The sequence below is a fragment of the Epinephelus fuscoguttatus genome, linkage group LG20 (assembly GCF_011397635.1).
Source record: "Epinephelus fuscoguttatus linkage group LG20, E.fuscoguttatus.final_Chr_v1".
Classification (NCBI taxonomy): domain Eukaryota; kingdom Metazoa; phylum Chordata; class Actinopteri; order Perciformes; family Serranidae; genus Epinephelus; species Epinephelus fuscoguttatus.
In genome coordinates this window covers 11,311,161-11,332,731 of record NC_064771.1, presented here as the reverse complement: position 1 = coordinate 11,332,731, position 21,571 = coordinate 11,311,161, and the positions used below count along the sequence as shown (strand labels likewise).

The 21,571-nt window shown below is 41.6% G+C and overlaps 1 protein-coding gene and 3 non-coding genes across 4 annotated transcripts in view; all 4 read left to right on the top strand.

The window, feature by feature from the left end:
• The window catches only part of LOC125880767 (arf-GAP with dual PH domain-containing protein 1-like), a 46,272-nt gene extending 26,696 nt beyond the window's left edge, over positions 1–19,576 (top strand). The window contains exons 3-11 of the mRNA XM_049563485.1: positions 670–761; positions 6,175–6,257; positions 9,753–9,865; positions 9,996–10,142; positions 12,855–12,938; positions 14,318–14,380; positions 14,693–14,764; positions 14,861–15,089; positions 18,509–19,576. Coding sequence (XP_049419442.1) covers positions 670–761; positions 6,175–6,257; positions 9,753–9,865; positions 9,996–10,142; positions 12,855–12,938; positions 14,318–14,380; positions 14,693–14,764; positions 14,861–15,089; positions 18,509–18,537 — 912 coding nt within the window. The 3' untranslated portion in view covers positions 18,538–19,576. The remainder of the gene's footprint in view (positions 1–669; positions 762–6,174; positions 6,258–9,752; positions 9,866–9,995; positions 10,143–12,854; positions 12,939–14,317; positions 14,381–14,692; positions 14,765–14,860; positions 15,090–18,508) is intronic.
• Positions 15,418–15,490, top strand: trnar-ccu (transfer RNA arginine (anticodon CCU)). The gene has a single exon. It is a non-coding gene; the product is annotated as a tRNA-Arg (tRNA).
• trnar-ccu (transfer RNA arginine (anticodon CCU)) lies at positions 16,307–16,379 on the top strand. Its single transcript has one exon. It is a non-coding gene; the product is annotated as a tRNA-Arg (tRNA).
• On the top strand, positions 17,469–17,541 carry trnar-ccu (transfer RNA arginine (anticodon CCU)). Its single transcript has one exon. It is a non-coding gene; the product is annotated as a tRNA-Arg (tRNA).
• Positions 19,577–21,571: the final 1,995 nt, after the last annotated feature.

Sequence of the window (21,571 nt, the reverse complement as noted above, 5' to 3'; positions counted from 1 at the left end):
AGTCAGTGCACTGTCTCATAGCTGGTTCACGAACATCCTCTTTCTTGAAATGCCGACTACAAACTTGGGTATGCGAGCTAGCTGTAAATTTCTCCCTCCAGATAGTGACAATCCATTGTCAACTGGTTTCCGCATCGGAGGAAAAACTAAGTAATTACTGGAAGCTTGACAAAGAGGCACTTAGTGATGTTCAGCGGAATAAAAGCGCAGAAGTGATGTGGCTGTCTTAGCTTTAACAGGAAGTACGTCAGCACCACTGTGTGCATATAGCTCATTTGTGGCCTTTCTGCATCAATTTATGGTGGAAATATCTTTAATTTTGTCAAAATAAAAGTCCTCTGCTACTTTTATGTTTTTATTGGAGGGTTAAAATTTGTCTCCCCCAATAAAAACATGAAAGCTAACCTATGGTATGTTCTTGAATCTTTAAATTTACCTGAACCAAACTGTTTTACATGATAGAGGGATTTTCAGAATAAAATACCTTTAAACTGTAACTAATTAACAACACGTTAAATATGGTGTTAGATAAACTGTATTTTGCTTGTCAATTCACCCTGGACATGTTAAATGAATCACTGCGAAAGCCACTGTATATTTTTTGAAGTGATTATCTGACTGTGAGCAGTATTAAGATGACCAAATTGTGTTTTCCTGTCTCTGTTTCAGTTGATGGCTGCCACAGGAAACAATGCAGCCAGGGCCAAATATGAGCAGAAGGTTCCTGCTTTCTACTACAGACCAACACACACTGACTGCAAGTAAGTGTTTTTTCACTTGTCCCTTCCATAACAGAAATACTTGAGGTGCAGCCAATGTGAGCTTTGTACAAGCAGTTTATTGTCTGAAAAGAGAAAATATGCTAAATGAATTAGCCTACATGCTAGTTAGCTAAAAGACAGCAAGGCTAACATTAACCGAGCAGATACATTTTGTCAGTTTCGTGATAAATACACCATGTAACAATATTCACTTTCCAACTACCTCTTGTTTTGCATGGTCATTAATTATTTTGTGAGTCAGTTTTCCACTGAGCTTCCACAATGGCACCAGTGTCACTTAAAGGTCAGTGTTTGTGTGTCATTATGTAATATAACCTTTACTGGACAAAATATCAAAGGTGACTTGTACGTTCACTCATATTTTGACTACTGTTTCCTCTATAAATAGTAAAAAGATAGAGAGTGGTGTGTTCTTTTGTGTTGCTATTGCTAACAGGAGCAAACTGGCTACAGCTAGGCTGCTGGATTGCCTTTTTCCTGGAAGCCATTTTGACATAAGCACAGGTGTAAACACTAAACTGGCTGTTTCATCGTTAATGTTATTAGTAACACCTGCAGGGGCGGACTGGCACTGAGATTTAGCACTTTTGAGATGGAAAGGCTTTTTATGAGAGCACCCGAAGGGCATGTGCAGAATATTTTTTAGCAATAATTTTAACAGTTTTTCAGGTATAAAGAGAATCTGATGATGCTGAAGACCTTGAAGACACTTCAGGATGTCTTTCTGAAACCTGCCTCCTCAGTTTGTATCTCTAATTTAGCCTACTTCACAGACACATAATATTATATTCAGTAGTGCACCTGTAATTGGATCTATGCTGGTTCCTGCTCCCTCCTCCTCCATCCGTTCCTTTTCAGAGCAATGTTCATCTGTAGAGAAAGTATTTAACAAGTCAATTTTATCTCTGACCATCAAATATTTTTGTACCAGGCTGTAAACATGTTTATTTATGCTGTAATGTCGGCATTTTAACATGGGGGTCTAATGGGGATTGACTAAATGACGATGCAAGCCAATGCAAGAGTGCCAAAAACTGCAGTTTAGCGAATGACCACTTGAGGTAGCCTCAAAAACAGAGTTAAACCACCCACACACATGTTAAAATGCAAAAAGAAACATGTTTACTGCCTGGTGCAAAAACAGTTTTGGTCTCGCTAGCTATTGTCAACATTCATGACAACTGTACAGGGGATGATTCTTTTTTAAAAAAAAAACCCAAAACATCGGTTTATATTTTAATAGTGCCAAAAATTATGCATATTTAAAAGCGGGGATGCTTTAGTGTCAGGCTGTCTGTGAGGCACCACCACAGTCTATGAGTAAGATCCATCCCTCGCTCCTTCATAGCACCAAGCTCTCATCCAAATGGGCACCTTTGGCTCCAAAAAATCAAGATGGCAATTGCCAAATGTTGAACTGGCTTCAAAACAGCAGCCCACAAACCATTGGGTGACGTTACAGTAGCTATGTCCATTATTTATACAATCTATGGGATTGGCTGTCCTTCAGGGTCAGCCTCAAGTGGCCGTCAGAGGAACTGCAGTTAGACGTTGGCTTCATTTTTCATCCCTGAAGGGTTGCTGCTTGCACAGACTAATGTATATTTTCAGTTTTGGTTGTTTCAATTGCTACCTGATATTACAGAGTACCCCTGCCGAGTCACTACAGCTATAGGCTCCCCAATGGCCAGTCCAAAACTGAACGCCTGTGCCTTTCTTTCTATGACAAGTCAAAATACTTGCAGCCTTTATCGAGCATGGAATTAGTAAGAGAGCTAACGTTAGATATGCTGTCGTCAGTTAGCCTTGCCGATAGCAATCACTGCAACAACAAAACACCCTGTGGCTTAAAAATAGTTTTTCCACCCTCTCTGTAAAAACAAGGCAAATTGTAAAACCTCTTTAAATTCAAATTCATAATACAAGGGATAATATTTGCAAAGCTTTTCCAGACTTTAGAAAAGTTATCTTTGTTTGCGTGACATCTAGGCTAAGTGTAAAATGTATGTAATTTTAAAGGAGCAATAAGCAAAATTCATCATTTCTAGATTGAAGGAATTAAAAAATTGCTGTGTGAAGAACTAGGGGTGTAATTTCATCTGGAGTATAGCATGACCTCACACACCCTCTCTCTGTGTTGATCTCCAGCCCATTGTTTACAAACCGGTCCAGCTGCGTGTTCATGTACGTTCATGTGAATCCCCCCCCCCCCCCCCCTCTCGGAGCTCTTGGCCCTCCCTCCCTATAAAAGGCTACAGCCAATGAGCAATGGCAGCGCGTATTTTCAAAATGAAATGGCAGAGAGCGGAAAGTCCACCTGAAGACGACCAGGATCTGACATTACCTCTGAAGAAACAACGGTTGTTGGCGAATAAGTTGTCGGATAAGACAGGGACAGAACTCGGATTAACATTGACCTTGCATTTCCAAGGTGGAGAGCACTGCAAGAGCTAAAGGGGCTATAATCTGACTCGGAGCTAGCTCTTCTTCTCCTGGACAGATACAACATAAAGTCAAATGTCTGTTTTAATAAGTGTTACAGTAACGTTAGGCACATGTCACTACGTCGATTCAATTAAATTTAATGTTACAATCGTAGCATGGGTTAATGTCCGGAGCTTGAGTTATTAGCGGCTCTGTCCCAGCAATGGGTCAGGCGTTACGGTTGTGTTAGATGAGTAGCCCGGCAGCCCAGCTAACATTTGCAATTAGCATTGTAAAATGTAGCCTGGCGGCTGTGTTTAGCTATTCCCCTGCCTACTTCAATGATGATGGTACCTGTAATAAATGCAATATATTTGCTGAAATGGAGGCGAGGCTCAGTGACTAGAAGAGCTGGTAGAAGTGCTCCATAGCTGTAATTTACTCCAGTAGCTGTAGTAGCTCTAGTGCTAACTCTGGGAGCTAACGCTAATATTCCTCTCTTCTCCGTGAGACTGTGAGCCCGCCAGGCTCACAGTCTCACGAAGAAGAGTTGGAATGTTAGCATGGCAGCCAACTAGTGCTAACGCCAATCTCCCTACGCTTCTTGGCTCCGACTCACTGAGCCTGGCGGAGAAGCGTGGGGACGTTAGCACTAATCGGCTGCCATGCTAATGTTCCAGCTCTTCTCCGTGAGACCGTGAGCCTGACTACAAGCTCAGTGCTAACGCTAACAGGAAAGCAGGGAAATAGCTAAACACAGCAGAGACCGAGAGTGAGTGAAAGACATCGCTAACTGCTAAACTAAGCCAAACTAAGTTGGCTGTTTAGGTTTTATTTCCTCACCTCTGTGGCGAGTGAGTGGGCTAACCGGTGCTTCCTCCTCATGCTCCACTTCACTCAGCTGCCAACACAGCCAGTTAGCCTCTGCTAGCTTCCCAGCTAGCGGCTCTCCGTTTGGATTCAACCGGAGCACCGAGCCCTGGTTTGTTATTTAGGTTAATGTGGGAAGAAGCAGCGGGTATATCGGGCAGCTGAGTGAAGCTGAGTGAAGCGGAGCCTGCGGAAGAAACACCAGGACCGTCTGGATGTGATAGTCCGTGGAGATGCTGCGGTACTCGCTGGCACAGACGAGGCGAGTGGGGGGGTGGGGAGTGTTGGAGAGCAGAGGTAGAGGGAGGAGTGGCTCATGACACACTTTGTTTTGCTCTACAGGCAGTGCACAACAACGAACCTAGCGGTGAAACGATTTCGCTTATTGCCCCTTTAATATCTTTGGTAACAATTCACTAAATTCATGGTTTAGTTTGATGGTACAGTACGTTTTCGATGCAGCAAAAAAGTAGAAATTCCATAGAAATTTCCTAGATATTTAAATGTTTTTATTTTTTTATTTTATTTTATTTAGATTTACTTGTTTATTAAAGCTAACTTTGAACAATGATGGAGCTATACCTGAGTGAGTCTTCTGTTTTGGGTTGGGGGTAGGATGGGCAGACAGCATGTTGCCAGTTACGATGTGTGTTCTGCCTTGTTGAGCGCAGTGGCCCTGAGAACATTATATTTCATGGAATCTAAGCTGTATATTTTATTTTCCAAATGTAACAGGATAGTGAAACATGTCATTCGATCAGTAATGCATACCAAACTGAAAGCCTCACACCGAATGGTTCTATACAAATGCGTGTACTGTTACACCCCTAGTCTTTGGACAACATCCATGCTCTGGTGCTAATTATCTGTGGGGAGATTATCAAGAGCAACCCTTTCATGCTACACATAGCCATTTGTTTTATTGTTAATCTAAAAATATTAAGTAGTCTGTATGTAATATTGGCCATTGTTGAGCTCCACACTTCTCTTCTCACACTGCCTGAAACTGAATGTGATAAGAAAAGGCTGAATGCAGAGGCGGGTACACTGCATGCCGATAAGTGCTAAAGTGATGCAAATACCGTGTGGTGGGACATTGTTACTGTAAATGAAGATTCAGTATACAGTTTCACACCTCTCACTGTGTATATCACATAAATACCACTTCCTCTTTTGCTGTAAAAGCCCCTGTGGTCAACTGTTTCATGTTTTATATTTTAGATCTTTGAATCAAAGTGGATTAATTAAGTTTAAGGTTTTTTTTTTTGACATCATCACAGTTCTGTAAGTATACATTTTAATTTATCTGGAGCCTGCTGTATAGCACAGATCGTTCTACACCAACAAATATATATTTTTGAGTCTGCCTCCAGAAATAGTTTTTCTTCTATTGTACCTTTCCTACTGCAAACACTTTAGTTGTGTAAGCTGAGGTGGTGACACAGATTTTCGTGGGCATTTTCAGCTTGTCCATCCATCTCTCTCTGTGTCTGTCTCCCTCCAACTGAGTTTGATTCAAATAGAAACAGAAGACAGGCAGAGTGAGATAAAGCTCAGATGAAAGAGAAGTGTCTTCCTTTGTGTCTGTGCCATTGCGTCTTGTGTTCGCTCACTCTACTCCCCTGAGAACCACAGGGTTTTAGTTCCTATCCAGTGTCACTAGAAGGTGTCATTCAAAGAGATATCTGCTAAGAGTACGACACGTTACCTCTTGATGTTGATAGAATGGTTGTTTGGAGCCTGAAGCGGAGATTGAAAGGTTGAGAGACGCAGAGAAGGAAACAGGATGAGAGAGATTGTTGGCATGGTGATGTGCTGACTGTTGCCATTTGTTTCTCCACACACTGAAGAGAAAGAAGGTCTAAAATTGAGAATGCTTCCTTTATATGCAGCTTTGCTAGAAACTGTGGAAACAGAGGCAGTGATCAGGTTTGATACAGAATGCTTTATGTTTCAATGCGATACATGTCCATGAGTGTCGTAGAACATAAGCAATGACTATTTAACTATTCAGTTTAATCAGGGTTAGGTAAGAAACCTAAAGTAACAACAGACAAACTGATGTGAGAACTGACTGTGTGTGTTTCTGTGTCTCCAGGATGCTGAGAGAGCAGTGGATCAGAGCCAAGTACGAGAGGAATGAGTTTGAGTTCATCGAAAAACAGGAGCCTTACTCTGCAGGTATTACTATACTTATGAAGACCCTCATGCAAGCAGATTTTTGAATATTTGGCTGGTTAGAAGGCGAATACTTGAATATATAATGATGACCTATGCACTAAAAGGACCTGGTCTCAGCTATGTAAAAACAACAGAGAAGGGGGCACTCAATAAAGACTTGACTTATTATTTATGACTTGAGACTTGACTTTTTTTATTAAATATTTGCATTTTATAGAGAGAGAAGTTACATTTTTTCCTCTGACTCATGACTGGAGGATTCCTTGAGCAATGAGTGCAAACCTGGCAACCTACTAGGACGCGCATGCAGCTATGATGGAGGGGGCTAGTCCAGATCATCAGAATTTGATTTGACTTGACTTGTGACTTGCTTGATCTTAGCAAAGACTGCATTGCTTGTCTTATAGCAGGGGACTTGACTTGCTTGATTCTCACTAAGGTATCATGGGACTTGTTTGAGTTTTGAAGGTTAAGACATGATTTTGAAACATGCTTGTGACTTGCACAGGTTTTACTTACTCTCGCCTCTAAAAAACGCTATTAAAGGATTAGTCTTATGCACATTTCTTTTTTTTTTTTTGCCAAGAGTTAGATGTGATACCATGATCGTGTCTGTATGGTAAATATGAGCCAGGAGAGTTAGCTTAGCCTACCATAAATACTGGCGACAGGGAAAAACAGCCAGCCTGACTCTGTCCAAAAGTAAGGAAATCTGCCTACCAACGTATCTAAGCTCACCAACTAACATTGTATCTTCTTTGTTTAATTCTTACAAACACCAAAGTGCTTTTTTCCCTGCCTGGCCAAAAAATAGTCCAGAGCAATGGTTAGCTGTCTTCTCCTGCTTCCAGTCTTTATGCTCAGTTAAGATTATCTTACCATCTCCAGAATGTAGCTGCATATTTACTGGATAGATATGAGTGGTATCAATGTGATCATCTAATGCTGCCTATTTCCCAAAATGTCAAATACAGCTTTGAAAAAAAAAAAGTTAAAATGTCATGTAATGTTAATTCTCTGCATTCAAAGAAAGCCTGAAAAGCATCTCTGCGACCCTCAAGTTCAGACTAAGACCAGCAAAATATCTTCACTTCTCACTTATGCTTCCCTCATTTAGCCTATAGAGAGGCGAAGTCCCTCTCCTTCTGGTGTTTCCCATGGAACCTTAAAGCGGTAAAAAGATGTGCAGTAGTCAGCAACGAATGACAAATAATTTTTTTTATCACATTTTAAGTATGCCTTGGATTATACTTATGATGTGTGTTAATTTAAAGGATAATTTTGTAAGTCAAGAACGTTGCAGTTTACCACAGGTTTGTTGGAACAGTTTAGTTTTGTGTGAAACTGCAAGGTGAATTACATCTCTTATAATAAGTCACCTACATCCCTCTGTTCCAAAAAGCTGTGACTTCCTCCATTGTGTGGGCAACTGGGCAGGTCAGCAAGAGATGCGAAAACATAGCAGTGTTTTCATTTCATGATTTTTTGTAACTAACCTGTAAATATGATGCAATATTTGATATTCATCATGATTTCCTGAATACAAAGAAAAGGAAAATAACAGCAGGCCTTGATAGTGTTACATGTGTTGTTGCTATGCACCATTTTTGCCAAAAACTGATTGCTCTTAGTTTTTACATCTGAAAGAAAAAAGCAAAAATGGCCGCTCTGTTGTTGTGTCAATCTTGCGTTGTTTACCCTTCAATAAGCAGAACCTTGAAAACTCCTCGGACGAACATCCCCCAGCGGAGGATGCCTTTAGCTGGAATTCAGTTATCCTGAAACATCCATCGCCGACTTTCAAACGCTCATTTTCATCCATCTTCTCCTAAGTGGTTGTGTGTATGTTTGCAGTTTAAAGCGTTGTAAGCTATATTCAAGCAATGACACTGTAATTGTCACTGTAGGAGAATGAAGGTGCCATTTAAACAGTGTGTGTGTATGTGTGTGTCTTTTGTTGGTTTGTGTGTGTGTGTGTGTGTGTGTGTGTGTGTGTGTGTGTGTGTGGAGGTTGAGGGTGCAGTATTTGTGTGTGGGGTGGCTGTGTGTCAACTGGTATACATTTCACGTCTTGTTGAAGATGGAGCTCTCTGATTGGCTTGCAGTGACCTCATTCGTTTATTGTTACAGTGGAGAACTGTGCGCGCACACACACACACACACACACACACAGTGTAATAATATGAGTCATTTTGTCATCTCTATTTGTGCATTCATGCTCTCTTCATCACTCACTGTGAGGTGCATGACATCTGTGTGTGTGTGTGTGTGTGTGTGTGTGTGTGTGTGTGTGTGTGTGTGTGTGTGTGGCTGAGACGTACTATTGGCAGTAACCTGGCCTCCGCAGCAGCCAGTGTTAATATTGATCTGATATGCAAAGGATAGGAGGAAGGAAAAAGAGTGTCAGGGAAGGAGGCGAGGGTGGGGACAAGGAGGGCTATTGATCCATGAGGTAATGCTAGTGTAGGTGAATGTTTCATGTCAGAAAGTCACAGCCGCAAAGACACACACCCACACCACACACACAAAGATGGAGAGGAATGAGTGCAGAGGACAAGAGGACAGAAGAGAGGTAATCAATCACAGCCGGTGTTGAGTAAGGAGAGTGAAAAAGACCAGTAAAGAAATTGGTGTGGATGACCAGATTTTGGGTGAACTGGCCCTTTAAAAGCTTGTAACTTAATTGATCCTGCCCTTATCCATTTCTTCCTCTTTTATACGTATGAAAAGTCTTTCTTCGAAACTTATTTCACTTCCTTTATTCTGCACTTTTCTCAGAAATCATTCGGGGCAAATTAACTCCTCTTTCATCCCTCACTTGTCATTTTCAGTGTGAGTTTATTCCACAATTGCCACTCATTATAAAACACTCTGGATAACATCAACAGCCAAATGACTAAAATGCAAATGAGTCACCTGATTATGCTCAGACGTCTTCCTCCCATTACGCCACAAAAATAGATCCAGATTAGAAAGAAAACACATCACAGTGTGACTGAAATAGAAGAGAAAGACAGAAAAGGAGGCAGTGTAGGCTGAGCTTTTTTTTCTACTAAAATAGACAGAAGAAGAAGAGGAAGAAGACATTAAGGGCTATAAATAGAACAGCATATCATTAACATGAAAAGGGGTGTTCTTTGGTCTTTAGAGACAATAAAATCTCCCGTGTGCTGTCTCATGCTGCATTTCCTGCTAAATTCTCCCCTCTCTTGTCTGTTTGCCTCTTGGATGTTGTGTTTTCTCTCTCTCCGTCTCCTTTTTCTTCCTCTTCTTCTAAATGCGATTTCAAACGATCTTTGATTTCGGCCTCAACTGAAGTATCATCTCACACCAAGCAGTTACAACATCTCACCATTACTGTTATAAATGCCTCCTCTGTTTTAATCCCTCATCTGCTCCGATGGGTTTTTGATAACAGCCTCCCCACCTCAAACACTTTTCCTCTCTCTCTCTCTCTCTCTCTCTCTCTCTCTCTCTGTCTGTCTCTCTGCCCAGGGTACAGGGAGGGGTTTCTATGGAAACGAGGAAGAGACAACGGTCAGTTTCTCAGCCGAAAGTTCATCCTGTCGGAGAGGGAGGGGGCGCTGAAATACTTCAACAAGCAGGATGTAAGCAAGATGATGCAGCGGATTTTAAACAGTGTTTACAGTTAATTCACTTTGGTAAAAGTACAGCAATACTCAGGAGTACAACACTTTCAATACGCCCTGTTTGTTCCTCATGTCCTCCTCCACCAAGGCCAGGGATCCCAAAGCGGTGATGAAAATCGAAACCCTCAATGCCACCTTCCAACCGGCCAAGATTGGCAACCCATGCGGCCTGCAGATCACCTACCTGAAAGACAACAGCACAAGGAACATTTTTGTCTACCACAGTGACGCTAAGGTACACCGTCAAACACTTGCTTGTGAATTCTGTTACTGTACACACTGCCTTTTAGAAAACCTTTCCTCAGTGCTTTCAGCAATGCAGTGTCATGCTTCTTATATGCTCCATGTCAAGTCTTAGAATGCAGTAATATAGGGCACAAATACAGGGTTAGTAGTGTAATATGCATGCTGTCTGCTTTGCACACACTTGGACTGGGAAATGTCCCTTAATAATTCATTTCCATTTGGCTTTTTGGAGTATCAGTAGCTACAGTGCAGTCACAGAGTATTTGGATAGTGAGACAGTTTGTGTTGTCGAGACAATGACTACGAGGGTCAAGTGCTGACTTTTTGCATTAATTTAAATTGTCAAGTACCAACGCTTGATCAGTGGCCCTTACCGTCGATACCAAGGTGCTGAGTCACCCTTCAGTTAAAAGTCTAGTCCCTTTTAATAGCCCGGTGTGATACGCATTTTTATAAATAAACAACTGTCTCAATTAGGCGCCTGGTCCGGTTGCCAAGCATCTACCTATCCCAGCTGACATTGGGCGAGGGGCGGGGTACACCCTGGACAGGTTGCCAGACTATCACAGGGCTGACACACAGAGACAGACAACCATTCACACTCACATTCACACCTATGGGCAATTTAGAGTCACCAATTAACCTGCATGTCTTTGGACTGTGGGAGGAAGCCGGAGTACCCAGAGAAAACCCACGCTGATACAGGGATAACATGCAAACTCCACACAGAAGGGCTCCCTCCTGGGACTGAACAAGGAACCCTCTTGCTGTGAGGCAACTACACTACCATGCTGCCTGGTTGCCAAGCAGTTTATTGATTGATTGATTTTTTTATAGAAGTTCTTTGGATGTATCAAAGCGGGTTGTTGGCTACCTCAAATTATGTGTCCATTCCTCGATTACCCTGTAAGTTATTCGTATTCCTTTAGTATGAGTCCTCGGATCAAAAGATTTAAAAGGGTTTTTCATAAAAATGAATCCAAGTTGTGAGTATTGGTTTAACAGGATAGTGTTGGTGTTGTGTCGGTATGCTCGATGCCGTAATCCTCAAGTGCTGTAACTCTCTCTCACTCAGTTGCACTGTGTGTCAGAGCTACATCAAATGAACGATTTATAAGTGATATATTATCTGACGCCTCATTTTTAAACAAGTCATACTGGTTAAAGTAAACAATCTGATCGTATTTCCCATCTTTGCTGATTAACAGTTTTGTGTGAAAGGAATTAAAGGCCTTTCCCATACATACGCCTCTCCCAAATATAGGCCTGTTGATTTCACTGATTTAAGCAAATAATACCCTGGGCTACTAATTTAAGTTTTATGGTTAACCTAAAAAGGGAGCATTTATCTACATTTTAAGATTAATTTGAAAAGAGACTATGCATTTTGCGAGCGGAAGCTGTACATTTTCTGTGAAAATGGAAGTTCGTTTTGAAAAAACGCAATGCATGTCACAAACGTAAATTAACACGCCATCCCTGAGCACCCAAAACTGACGCTGGAGTGTGAAGTTTGACGTGTAGGGGCACTGACCAAGCATCAGTATTTGAGGAGTTGGGAGTAAGTATGTGTAGAAAGAGCAGGCTATTATACTTAATGGCTGTGGGAGAAAATGTGTTTAACAGTATGGGTGTGAATGACCTCAAACAGCCTCAAACCTTAACGTCAGCACCTTAACTGTATTGGTGAAACCCCAAATCCACCCCAGTGTCCACCTGTAGGGTCTGAGCTGAGTATACCTTCCCTGGGAGGGCGAGGAGGGAAATTACTAACGTCACTCCCCACTCCCTGCAGTGCTCCACTGGGCACTTGCCTTGTGGGAAGTGATGAGGTCAGAGCCTCGACACAAATGTCAGCGCTGTACAGTACATACTCAAATATTAATCCTCCTGCTCCACATGAGCTGCAGTACAGATAAATGCATCTCTTTTTTTGTTTGTTTTATGCATGTAACTGTAGTAAAGTAGTGGTTGGTTCAGTTCGTATCTTTACAGCAAAGCTTTAGGAAATTATTTGTAAACGCTGTGTTTACAATTCATTTTATGGGTCCCATAATTGCCATATAATATCCGAGGAAGTTTCCTGGAAAATGTAATGTAATTTAGAGCTGATAATGGACATTCTGAGCTAATACACTAAGTGGCCATTGTTATTTCTTAAGGAAGAACAAGGAATTGATAAATAGTCACATAGTTGTAAAGATTTCATAAACAGTTGAACTTATATACTCTCAATATTGTGATTTTGAACCTCTATATGTATGTGATATGTGTGTGTTTGTGTGTGTGTGCCCACTGTCTCTCCAGAGAAAGAGAAAGAGAAAGAGAAAGAGAGTTGATGATAAAGGAAAAGATTAGAGAGCAGACAGACAGATATTAATAGCTATTCAGTGTTCAGAGGCTGAGACAGAAACGTCTCTCTCCCTCTGCTGGCCAAGTTGTGTTACTGAAGGCTGTGACAGAAGGAGTTCATTGGGTTCATTCAGTGTCACCGTCACTCTTGTTCTGTGCTGGAGTTATCGACAGCACTGCAGCATCCGCACAGCACTGACGCCTTTGACTACACCTTACTGATACCTGCACTGGCACCAGGGGACAAAAAAACCCACATTATTTGCTCAGAGTCCAAGTGAATAGATACTGTGTGACATGTTGCCACTGAGGGTGTTTTTTCTTTCTTTTTTTTTTTTTTTTTTTGCAGGAGATGGTTGACTGGTTCAACGCTATCAGAGCGGCCAGGTTCCACTACCTACAGGTAGCCTTCCCTGGAGCAAGTGACGAGGAGGTGAGGATTTATTCACACAAAACTATTAGTGCTTGTTGATGCACTCCCAAACCAAGAGCGGAACAGGACGGGACATGAGGAATTATTCAGTTGCTGTAAGATAGATGACTTGCAGGGGTTGACCTCTGAATAGGGTTGCAACAGTATGAGGTACGATAACCATCTCATAAAATATCACGGTGTTCCACAATTATCATTATCAGTTACGAAAGGTGTGTTTATAGGGATCCCAGTGTTCCAGTCAGAATAAGAATGTCTCATGTAACCACCTCAATCAGAAGAGGCTGGCCTGATCCGGCATGATCTGAAGGAATTTACAATTGGGTTGAGAGGGCTGGTGTAAATCTTTGATGATTCGATCGATAGGAAAATAGTAGCACCTAATAACTGTGTAAACACTTCTGATCTTTTCTTTCTAGTTGGTATAAGTATGTGTTGTCCGCCTGTTTGCCCCACCTGGGGGTAACATTAGGTGACATAGAGCGTCAGAAACGACATGCTGCAGCAGCCTTTTCTGCGAGCCATTAACTTCTTTGACAAAGAAATGTTCATAAATTCAAAAAAATACTTAGCACTCTGCTAGTGTTACATTATTATGTGGGTGCTTTGGGTAATAAATGTATGTTTCGATTTTGAAACAGTAGCCCTATGTGACATTGTTACTACAGGCTGTAAAGTGAAGTTGCTGGACATACAAATTGTCTGTTGCTTATGTTACCAGTAGCATGCATATTAGACGTTTAGGGAACATCTGTAAATTGTAGCGTCGGCTGACAATCTGCATGTGAGGTGTTTTGGGGTCATCTGTAACTTTAGCTACAGAAAATAACCTGGGTTACACTTGTGTTACTGACTACTAAATTGTATTGACAGACAGAACCACTTCCTCTATACGTTATGTATTGAATGAATGAAATTTTCTCAATAAGGTTTGCAGGGAAAAAACTCAGCAAATTTGACCCAGCAGCAGAACCACTTTGCACAAGTCAAAAAAGTTATAGTCTGATTAAATGCTGTGGGGCATGTAAATGCACATCTACCCAGATCACTTTATTCAGCGTCCATGTCAACAGCTAAATTGGAATCTCTAATGATTTGAAGGGGATTGAAGAAAAATTGTCCTGGAAACAGAAAGCTTTTTTTTACAGAACGCTCTCTTATTATTGAAATTTGAAATAATTTTTTTTTAATGTAAGTATGTGTAAAAGAAAAAGGATGAAGGGAGATCGCACATGCGCAATTGAGATTCTCTATCTGGTTGCAGTTTTTAGAAATACCATAGATAAGCAAATACACACAGTATAACTGTCAGTTTTGATACCCCAGTATGCATGAATGCATTTACTTCACATGGCTTTCTTTTGTCTTTTCTTCTCCAGCTGGTGCCCAAACTGACCCGAAACTTCATGAAGGAAGGCTTTATGGAGAAAACAGGTCCAAAGGTTTGTGCTGTGATTATATTCCCTGATTCCTACCATGCATTTAAAGCAAATCAGGAATAATATTATTATTACTCCTCGATTTCACAGTGACATTTGCCCAAAGCTGACCTACATGTCTGCAGATCATGTATATAGTGTAATGGTTTCCAAATGTTTTGCCTCGTGAACAATTAAAATGAAGCAATGTCTACTTGCAACCTCCCGACACAGACATTGTAACATTTGATTCTTGCCTAACCTAAAAAAAAGGTAAGGCTTCAGTTTGTTGACACTCGCAGACCAAAATGTAACTGTGTCTCTCGTCTGCGACAGCACACGGAGGGCTTCAAGAAGAGGTGGTTCACCATGGACGACAGGAGGCTCATGTATTTCAAAGACCCTCTGGTAAGAAGAGACCTGAGCCCTCATCACCTGTCCTTCTGTTCTGATTAATCTCTGAGTTTGTTTACAGGACTTCCGCTCTCTCTGTCTGTCTCCCAGGATGCCTACGCCCGCGGCGAGGTGTTCATCGGCAGTAAGGAGAACAGCTACACCGTCCTGTCCGGCTTGCCCTCTTCCACACAGGGCTACCACTGGAACCACGGCATCACCATCGTCACCCCGGACAGGAAATTCCTGTTTGCCTGTGAGACCGAAGCCGAGCAACGGGATTGGATAGCTGCCTTCCAGAGGGTGATCAATCGACCAATGAGGCCGCAAGAATACGCAGGTGCGAAACATTAGAAACATTGGAATAATGGGTCTCCGCTTGGTTTTTAACTTGAAACACACACGGCACAGTTGTGACATTAAGCCCGCAAATGTCTGGGGCTTGTCGGAAATGGTGTTCATTCTGTCATTTTAGCACAATGTCACAGTTTCTGTCTCTAGTTACTGTATCTTCATTTGTCTCCCTCTCCTTTCTATCTGTTGCTGTCACACGAGCACCAGGAGCGGTTGTTATGTTTTATATAACTGCACATTGTGCTACCCATGGTGTTGTGTTATGGTGGAACTAGCTGTATGTCGAGTGAACTAGGAAATATGGGACACGTGCAGCCCCAGTGGCCTAATGGATAAGGCATTGGCCTCCTAAGCCAGGGATTGTGGGTTCAAGTCCCATCTGGGGTGAGTGATAGTGGAATGGTGCAGCAATATCATGCTGAGCCCATAGCACACTAGGCGATGGCTACAAACCATCCTCTATAACAGCCTTTTAATGTCTGGGTGCTCTCCTCCACTGCCTTTGACTGACACATTCAGCCACATTTAATCACTCTGAATGGGTCAATAGTGTAATCCATTAAGAAATAATGATCCTCATCCTGTGTGTGAGTGAGTATTGCTATGAAATGAGATGAAACACTGATATACCTGCAGGAAAATTTGGATATATTGCTGGCAAAAAGTAATATTATCAAGGTAAAGCATGTTCCTGGAGTTTACTGTCTTTTTTCACTGCCAAAGACAAATCAGCATCCACTACCCTGTCACCATCCTGTAGTTACAGAACAGGATAACAGTGCGGCATAGCTTACCATGGTGATCTACCCCAGTTAAAATTGATCTAGCTTTGTGATAAAGGAAAACTCAAGTTAAGCCCAAAGTTTGCTGGTTAAGTCACTAATCTCACTTTGTGGTAGAATTTACTATTCTACCTAAATGCTCAAATGCATCACACACGTTCTAGTTTTTCCCTGTTCTTCTGGACACATTTTGGCATGATGTCACAGTTTTTGGCTTTAGTTCTCCTCTCTGTCAGGGCTTAACTGTGTCTCCATGTGTCTCCCCCTCCTCTTTCTGTTTCTCTTGTTTTCTCTTACTTGTACAGTTGCATCGAGGGTCATTGTTATGTTACTTCAAACCACACATTGTGCTTCTATAGTGTTACGTTTTAGTGGAACTGGCTTTATGTTCAGACAACTAGAAAAGTAAGGGTCAAGGGAAGCCCCAGTGGCCTAATGGATAAGGCACTGGCCTCCTAAGCCAGGGATTGTGGGTTCGAGTCCCATCTGGGGTGACAGACAACAGAGTGGTGTGCTGTACTCACTCTATTAATATTTTACAGTCACCTGGGTGGTCTCTGCCGCTGCCTTCTAACTGGGTATAGACCTGGGTATAGCCGCAGTTGTAATCACTCTGAATGGGTCAACAGTGTAATTCAACCAGAGTTAGTGATCCCCATCCTGGTTCCTGTATCATGACAGGATACAGTTTCCTCTGGCTCAGTGAAGCCAGGTAACCCAAAAGGAGCCTAATATTGGTGATCCAGGATAAGAAAGCTATCGCAACGCTGATTATCAACGGGCTCTTTTGAGTCTGTTTTCATGTAAAAAAAGGCTGAGTTGTTTATTACATTCAACATAACCCGAACCATGAATGAAGTTGTCAATATGAGATGAGATGAAATAGTGATAAACCAGCAAGAATATCCAGTTATAGCTCCAACCAAAAGTGCTTTTATCAAGGTGAAATGTACCCAGAGCTATCACAATACTAGAATAAAATAAGAAGCCAGAATTGTTTGAAGAAAATTAAATTATTTCCAAATATCACACCTTGAAGACTAAAAATAGGTGTGTAATTACCAAATATGTCTTTAGTATAAAGAGCCATTACTTCCTGTCTACCCTTTGTTCCACTCGCTTCTGTGACTCATTCAGCATGTCTTTTTTTGGTCTCTCTGAAAAAAATGAATTGTGTTCCTGGAGCTTATTGTCCATACTCTCAGACACATGAGCATCCATTACCCTGTCAGCATCCTGTAGGAATGATGACCTACCAGCAATGTGATTGGTCAGTGGTTGGGCTGTTTACAGGTTCTGATCTAATTCTCTGAAGTTACCCTGCCCTGGAGCATGTCAGCGCTGCGGCATAGGTTACCATGGTGATCTACCCCAGTTACAAATGAGGCAGCTTTGTGATAAAGGAAAACTCCATGTGTCTCCCCTCCTCTTTCTGTTCCACTTGTTTTCTATCTGTTATTGTTACAGGAGCATCAGGGGCCATTGTTATGTTAGTGAAAGCCACACATTGTGCTGCCTGTATCGTTGCTTTATATTGGAACTGGCTATACGCGCACAGAACTGGTGAAGCACTGCAATGTGAAGCCCCAGTGGCCCAATGGATAAGGCACTGGCCTCCTAAGCCAGGGATTGTGGGTTCGAGTCCCATCTGGGGTGACTGACTGTTCAGTCTCTCTTTGGGTGACCTGACTGATGATGCTGCTTATCAGCTGGCTCTGTGAAATCTGTACTGTCATGTTAAAGTTACAAACAACTTAGTGCAGGAGTACAGTATTTGATATGAAAGATGATGAGACAATGATAAACCATCAAATCCAGCCAGAACAAAAAAAAGTGATCTTATTGAGGTGAAATCTATACAGTGTCATGTCACTACAATAGTATAAGAAAACCATAGATCTGTTTTGCATATACACTGCAAACAGTACTCATATATAGGCAAGGCAGTTACCAGATGATAATAGCCACATCACTGCTCCATCCATCTCTTGCTGTATTTCCCTTCACTGACAGTGTCTGCGCCTTGCACACCGTCCATGGAACGGGGTTGTGCAACATTTTCAGAGCAAAAACCAACAGGCTGGAGTGTTTAAAGCAGGACAGGGGTGTAGCCCTGCTGCAGCACACAGGAACAGTGTTCCTTGAATTGAAATATTGAAACCAATGTCATGCAAGAGAGCCAGTAAAAACAAATGCAATGGTCAGATTTATTTAGCTATTTATAGTGTTTTTATTGATTCACAACATCAACTTGTGCTCTGAGTAACATGCAAGAAAACATTGCTGGTAGCTGCTAGCAGTAGCTTTTAGCAGCACAGTAAAGTAAATTATTTTTTCTCAGTTCAGAGGCAGCAAAACATCCTTTAGGTGTATGCTTATAGTCGACTAATGCATATAAACTTGCCACAGTAGACACAGTGGTTACAGTCCACTGTACTAGATCAAGAGTGATGATCCTCTCTTGACCAACCAATCAACCTTTTTGTATCGGATAAGTGATACCTCACCAGAAGGGTGACGAAAAAATGAGAGGGAATGGAACGGTGCCATTGGTACCATCCACAATTTTTGACAGTGGTGAAAACTGAAAACTGTAACATGACCTCTGTTTGTGTCTTTGCAGTGGAGGCCCATTTTAAACACAAGCCTTGAAGACTGCAGGAAGCCACGACTCAGCTGGACCGGCCCAGTCTCATTCAGATCAAGAGACAATCCCAATGTGTGACCACAGACCATGGCGGGAGGTGTTGGGGTGGGGTTTTGGGGGACATGAGGGGGTTGTGGGATGGTGAGGAGAAAGAGACAGAGGGACACAAGCCTATCTCTGTGTGGAAAACTTGAACTCTAATGTGACTGAAGGCCCATCATGGGGTGAAACGTTGGTGATCAGAGGCCAAAGGGTAGATGATGTCATCACTATTGCGCCTACCAACCTTGTGCTATACATTATCATCCTTCCCCTCCTCAGCCGTGTGGACCCTTTCCCTGCAACGACCTTCCCCTCTCTCAGATTTCGTCTCGTGAATGGTTCATTCTACCTGTAATCTAATGTAATTATGTAATCTAGAGTCATTTCACTGGTTGCTTAACAAAGACAATGCATTGTTAATTTATTGAATGTACAGTTTTGATGACAGTGGCTTACCGTGTGTGTGTGGAATCGTGACGTTTTTGTTGAGGACGCTGTGAGGTTGAACCTCTGGCACTGAGACCCTGTTAAACCTGAACCTACAAAGTGCTGTTACCAACAAATATGCATAAAAACACACACACACATACAAACTCTCAGTGATCACCGTAGCTGTTAACGTAGCTGGAGGTGGCTGATCTGCATCCAGACAGGGTTCTTTTACAACCTCAATCTGACAGCTGTTCTCTTATTTATTTGTACTGTTGAACATACTGAGTCATCGTAGACAGTTATTGCTGCTTTAAAGGATTGTAATGTGACAGGATTGTAATTTATATAACACTTCTACAGCTGTTTTATTTACGTTTTTGCATCTTGTTTTAAAGACACATTGTTGTGTTAACCCTGAAATCACAGTGATAGTTTGTTTCATTATGAAAATCTTAACATGAATACAGATGAAGCTGAAATCAAGTGGCGGTGTTTGATTTGTCCTCATTCTTTAAGACATTTCAGTGTGTTTGGGATGGCATACTGTTAAAACATCCAACTCAAGGTAGGTTCATTAAAGGATAATTCCAGCTGATTGGGTCTAATTTTCATACTTTTTGCGCTCATTCCTTTTGGAAAAGTTCATTTTAACCAAGACTTTGTTGCAGCGAAGTCATTCCTAGATCTCAGCAATTAATGTAGTTTATCAACCAAGCTGAAATAAACCAGAATTATCTTTGAAATCCTCTAAGAACCTCCGATTTTTGTGAGCATGAATGCAGAACAGGCAATGCTACAATGAAAGTGCAGTTACACCGATTTATCCAGCAGATGGAGCTCTTCTGTTATTTTAAATGTAGTTTTTCAGCTGTTGTGAGAACAGATATCTTGGTTAAGATTAAGAATAAATTCATGGTTTGGTTAACATGAATAGGAACTGTTCCCATTGCAGTTTTTCACCAGACAATGGTGATGCAGACAAGACTTTCTTGGCCAAGTTTAGATGAAAAGTCGACACCAATTATGTCTGTGCTACACTGATTGCGCTCTTATAACATTGTCAGACCCACAATGAAAAATAAAGTATAAAAATCCATGCTACAGAATCAGAGACATCATTAGTGTTTTCCACATAGTCTTTTGTGTCAAAATCTGGCACCTACAATAGGTGAGAGTCAGGTGTTCTATGTTCCAAGTGGCTAGTGTAGCCTTGAGTTGCTAGCCTCAAGCAGAGATGAGAGGGAGCGGGTCTGGGAAGCTCACTTCCTACTGACTTTGCACCCCTAACTTTTAGTCTTCAGCTACAACTGATGCTGCTCATTCAATTCCTCACAGCTCCCTGCAGCGCCACAACATTATACAACATATTTTTCTGCAGTAGAACTCCCCAAGACCTGTAAACAGACTTTGATGTGTAAAATAGGTGCACTTTAAGTCTAGAGTTTGAGCCAGGAGGCGATTAGCTTAGCAAAAAGACTGAAAATATGGGGGGAAAGCTAGCCTGGCTCTTTACAGAAGTTTGTGGCCTAACTCCTTAAAACCATAACCTGCATTTTTCATGTAACATTTCTGTTTGTTTGCAGACTAAAGACACAAATTATGTATTAACTAGTGAGATTTGGAGGTGTTGGTAGGTGTATCTATGCTACGCTAAGCTAATGGCCTTCTAGCTCTCGCTCCATATGTAGCACAGACATGGGAGTGAATTTGATCTTCTATTGCAGTGGTTCTCAACCAAGGACACCTTAAGGGAGTTCCAGGGGTCCCAAGAAAAATGGGACAAAGTTTATTTTTGCCATTTAATTAACTATAGAAGTGAAACCAGTGTGAGCAAGGGTGCTTTTCGTTATGCTAACATATGTTCCCTTGCCTCCTCTCTCCTCCAGTGCCCCAGATATTGTTCCTCCTCCACCATCATGGATGATCTTCCAACCCCTTAAATACACCTCAAGGAGATGAGGAGAGAGGAGGTAAGGGAGGAGCTTAGAGTAAGGACACACTGATGTATCCTACGTGTTTCTTCGTCACATCTCTCTCACATCCTTGTTAGAGGGAGCTAAGACAAGAGTGAGTGAAGTGAGGAGACACATAAGCATATGGCAGGGGTCCGCAACCTTTACAAGCAAAGAGACATTTTTTACCAGAAATAATTTTAAGAAATCTGTCTGTAGCCACAAAACATTTTTGAGTCTTATTATGAAGATAACACAGCCTATTAAGTCTAAATTAGCCCATTAACATTACTGATAGGTCTAAATCAGCTTTCATCAATATGTTTTATCTCAAGTTGGCCACTCTGCAGTGTGGGATATATATAATTATTTGGAATTTTGACTTGCAGAGTTGGTGGTGAAAGCAAATGTCCATGCAGTATCAAATTCTCTATTCTCCTCCGAGACTTTTTATTTTTTTGGATTTGGAATCCATAGCTAGCTTATCAGGTAAACTAACAGCATAACTAATTTACTTAGGCCTACAACAATGATAAATGAAAATTCAAATCTTAAAAAAAACAACAACTGTCATCTGTTTTCTTTTTTTTTTTTTTTTTCATCAAAGTCACAG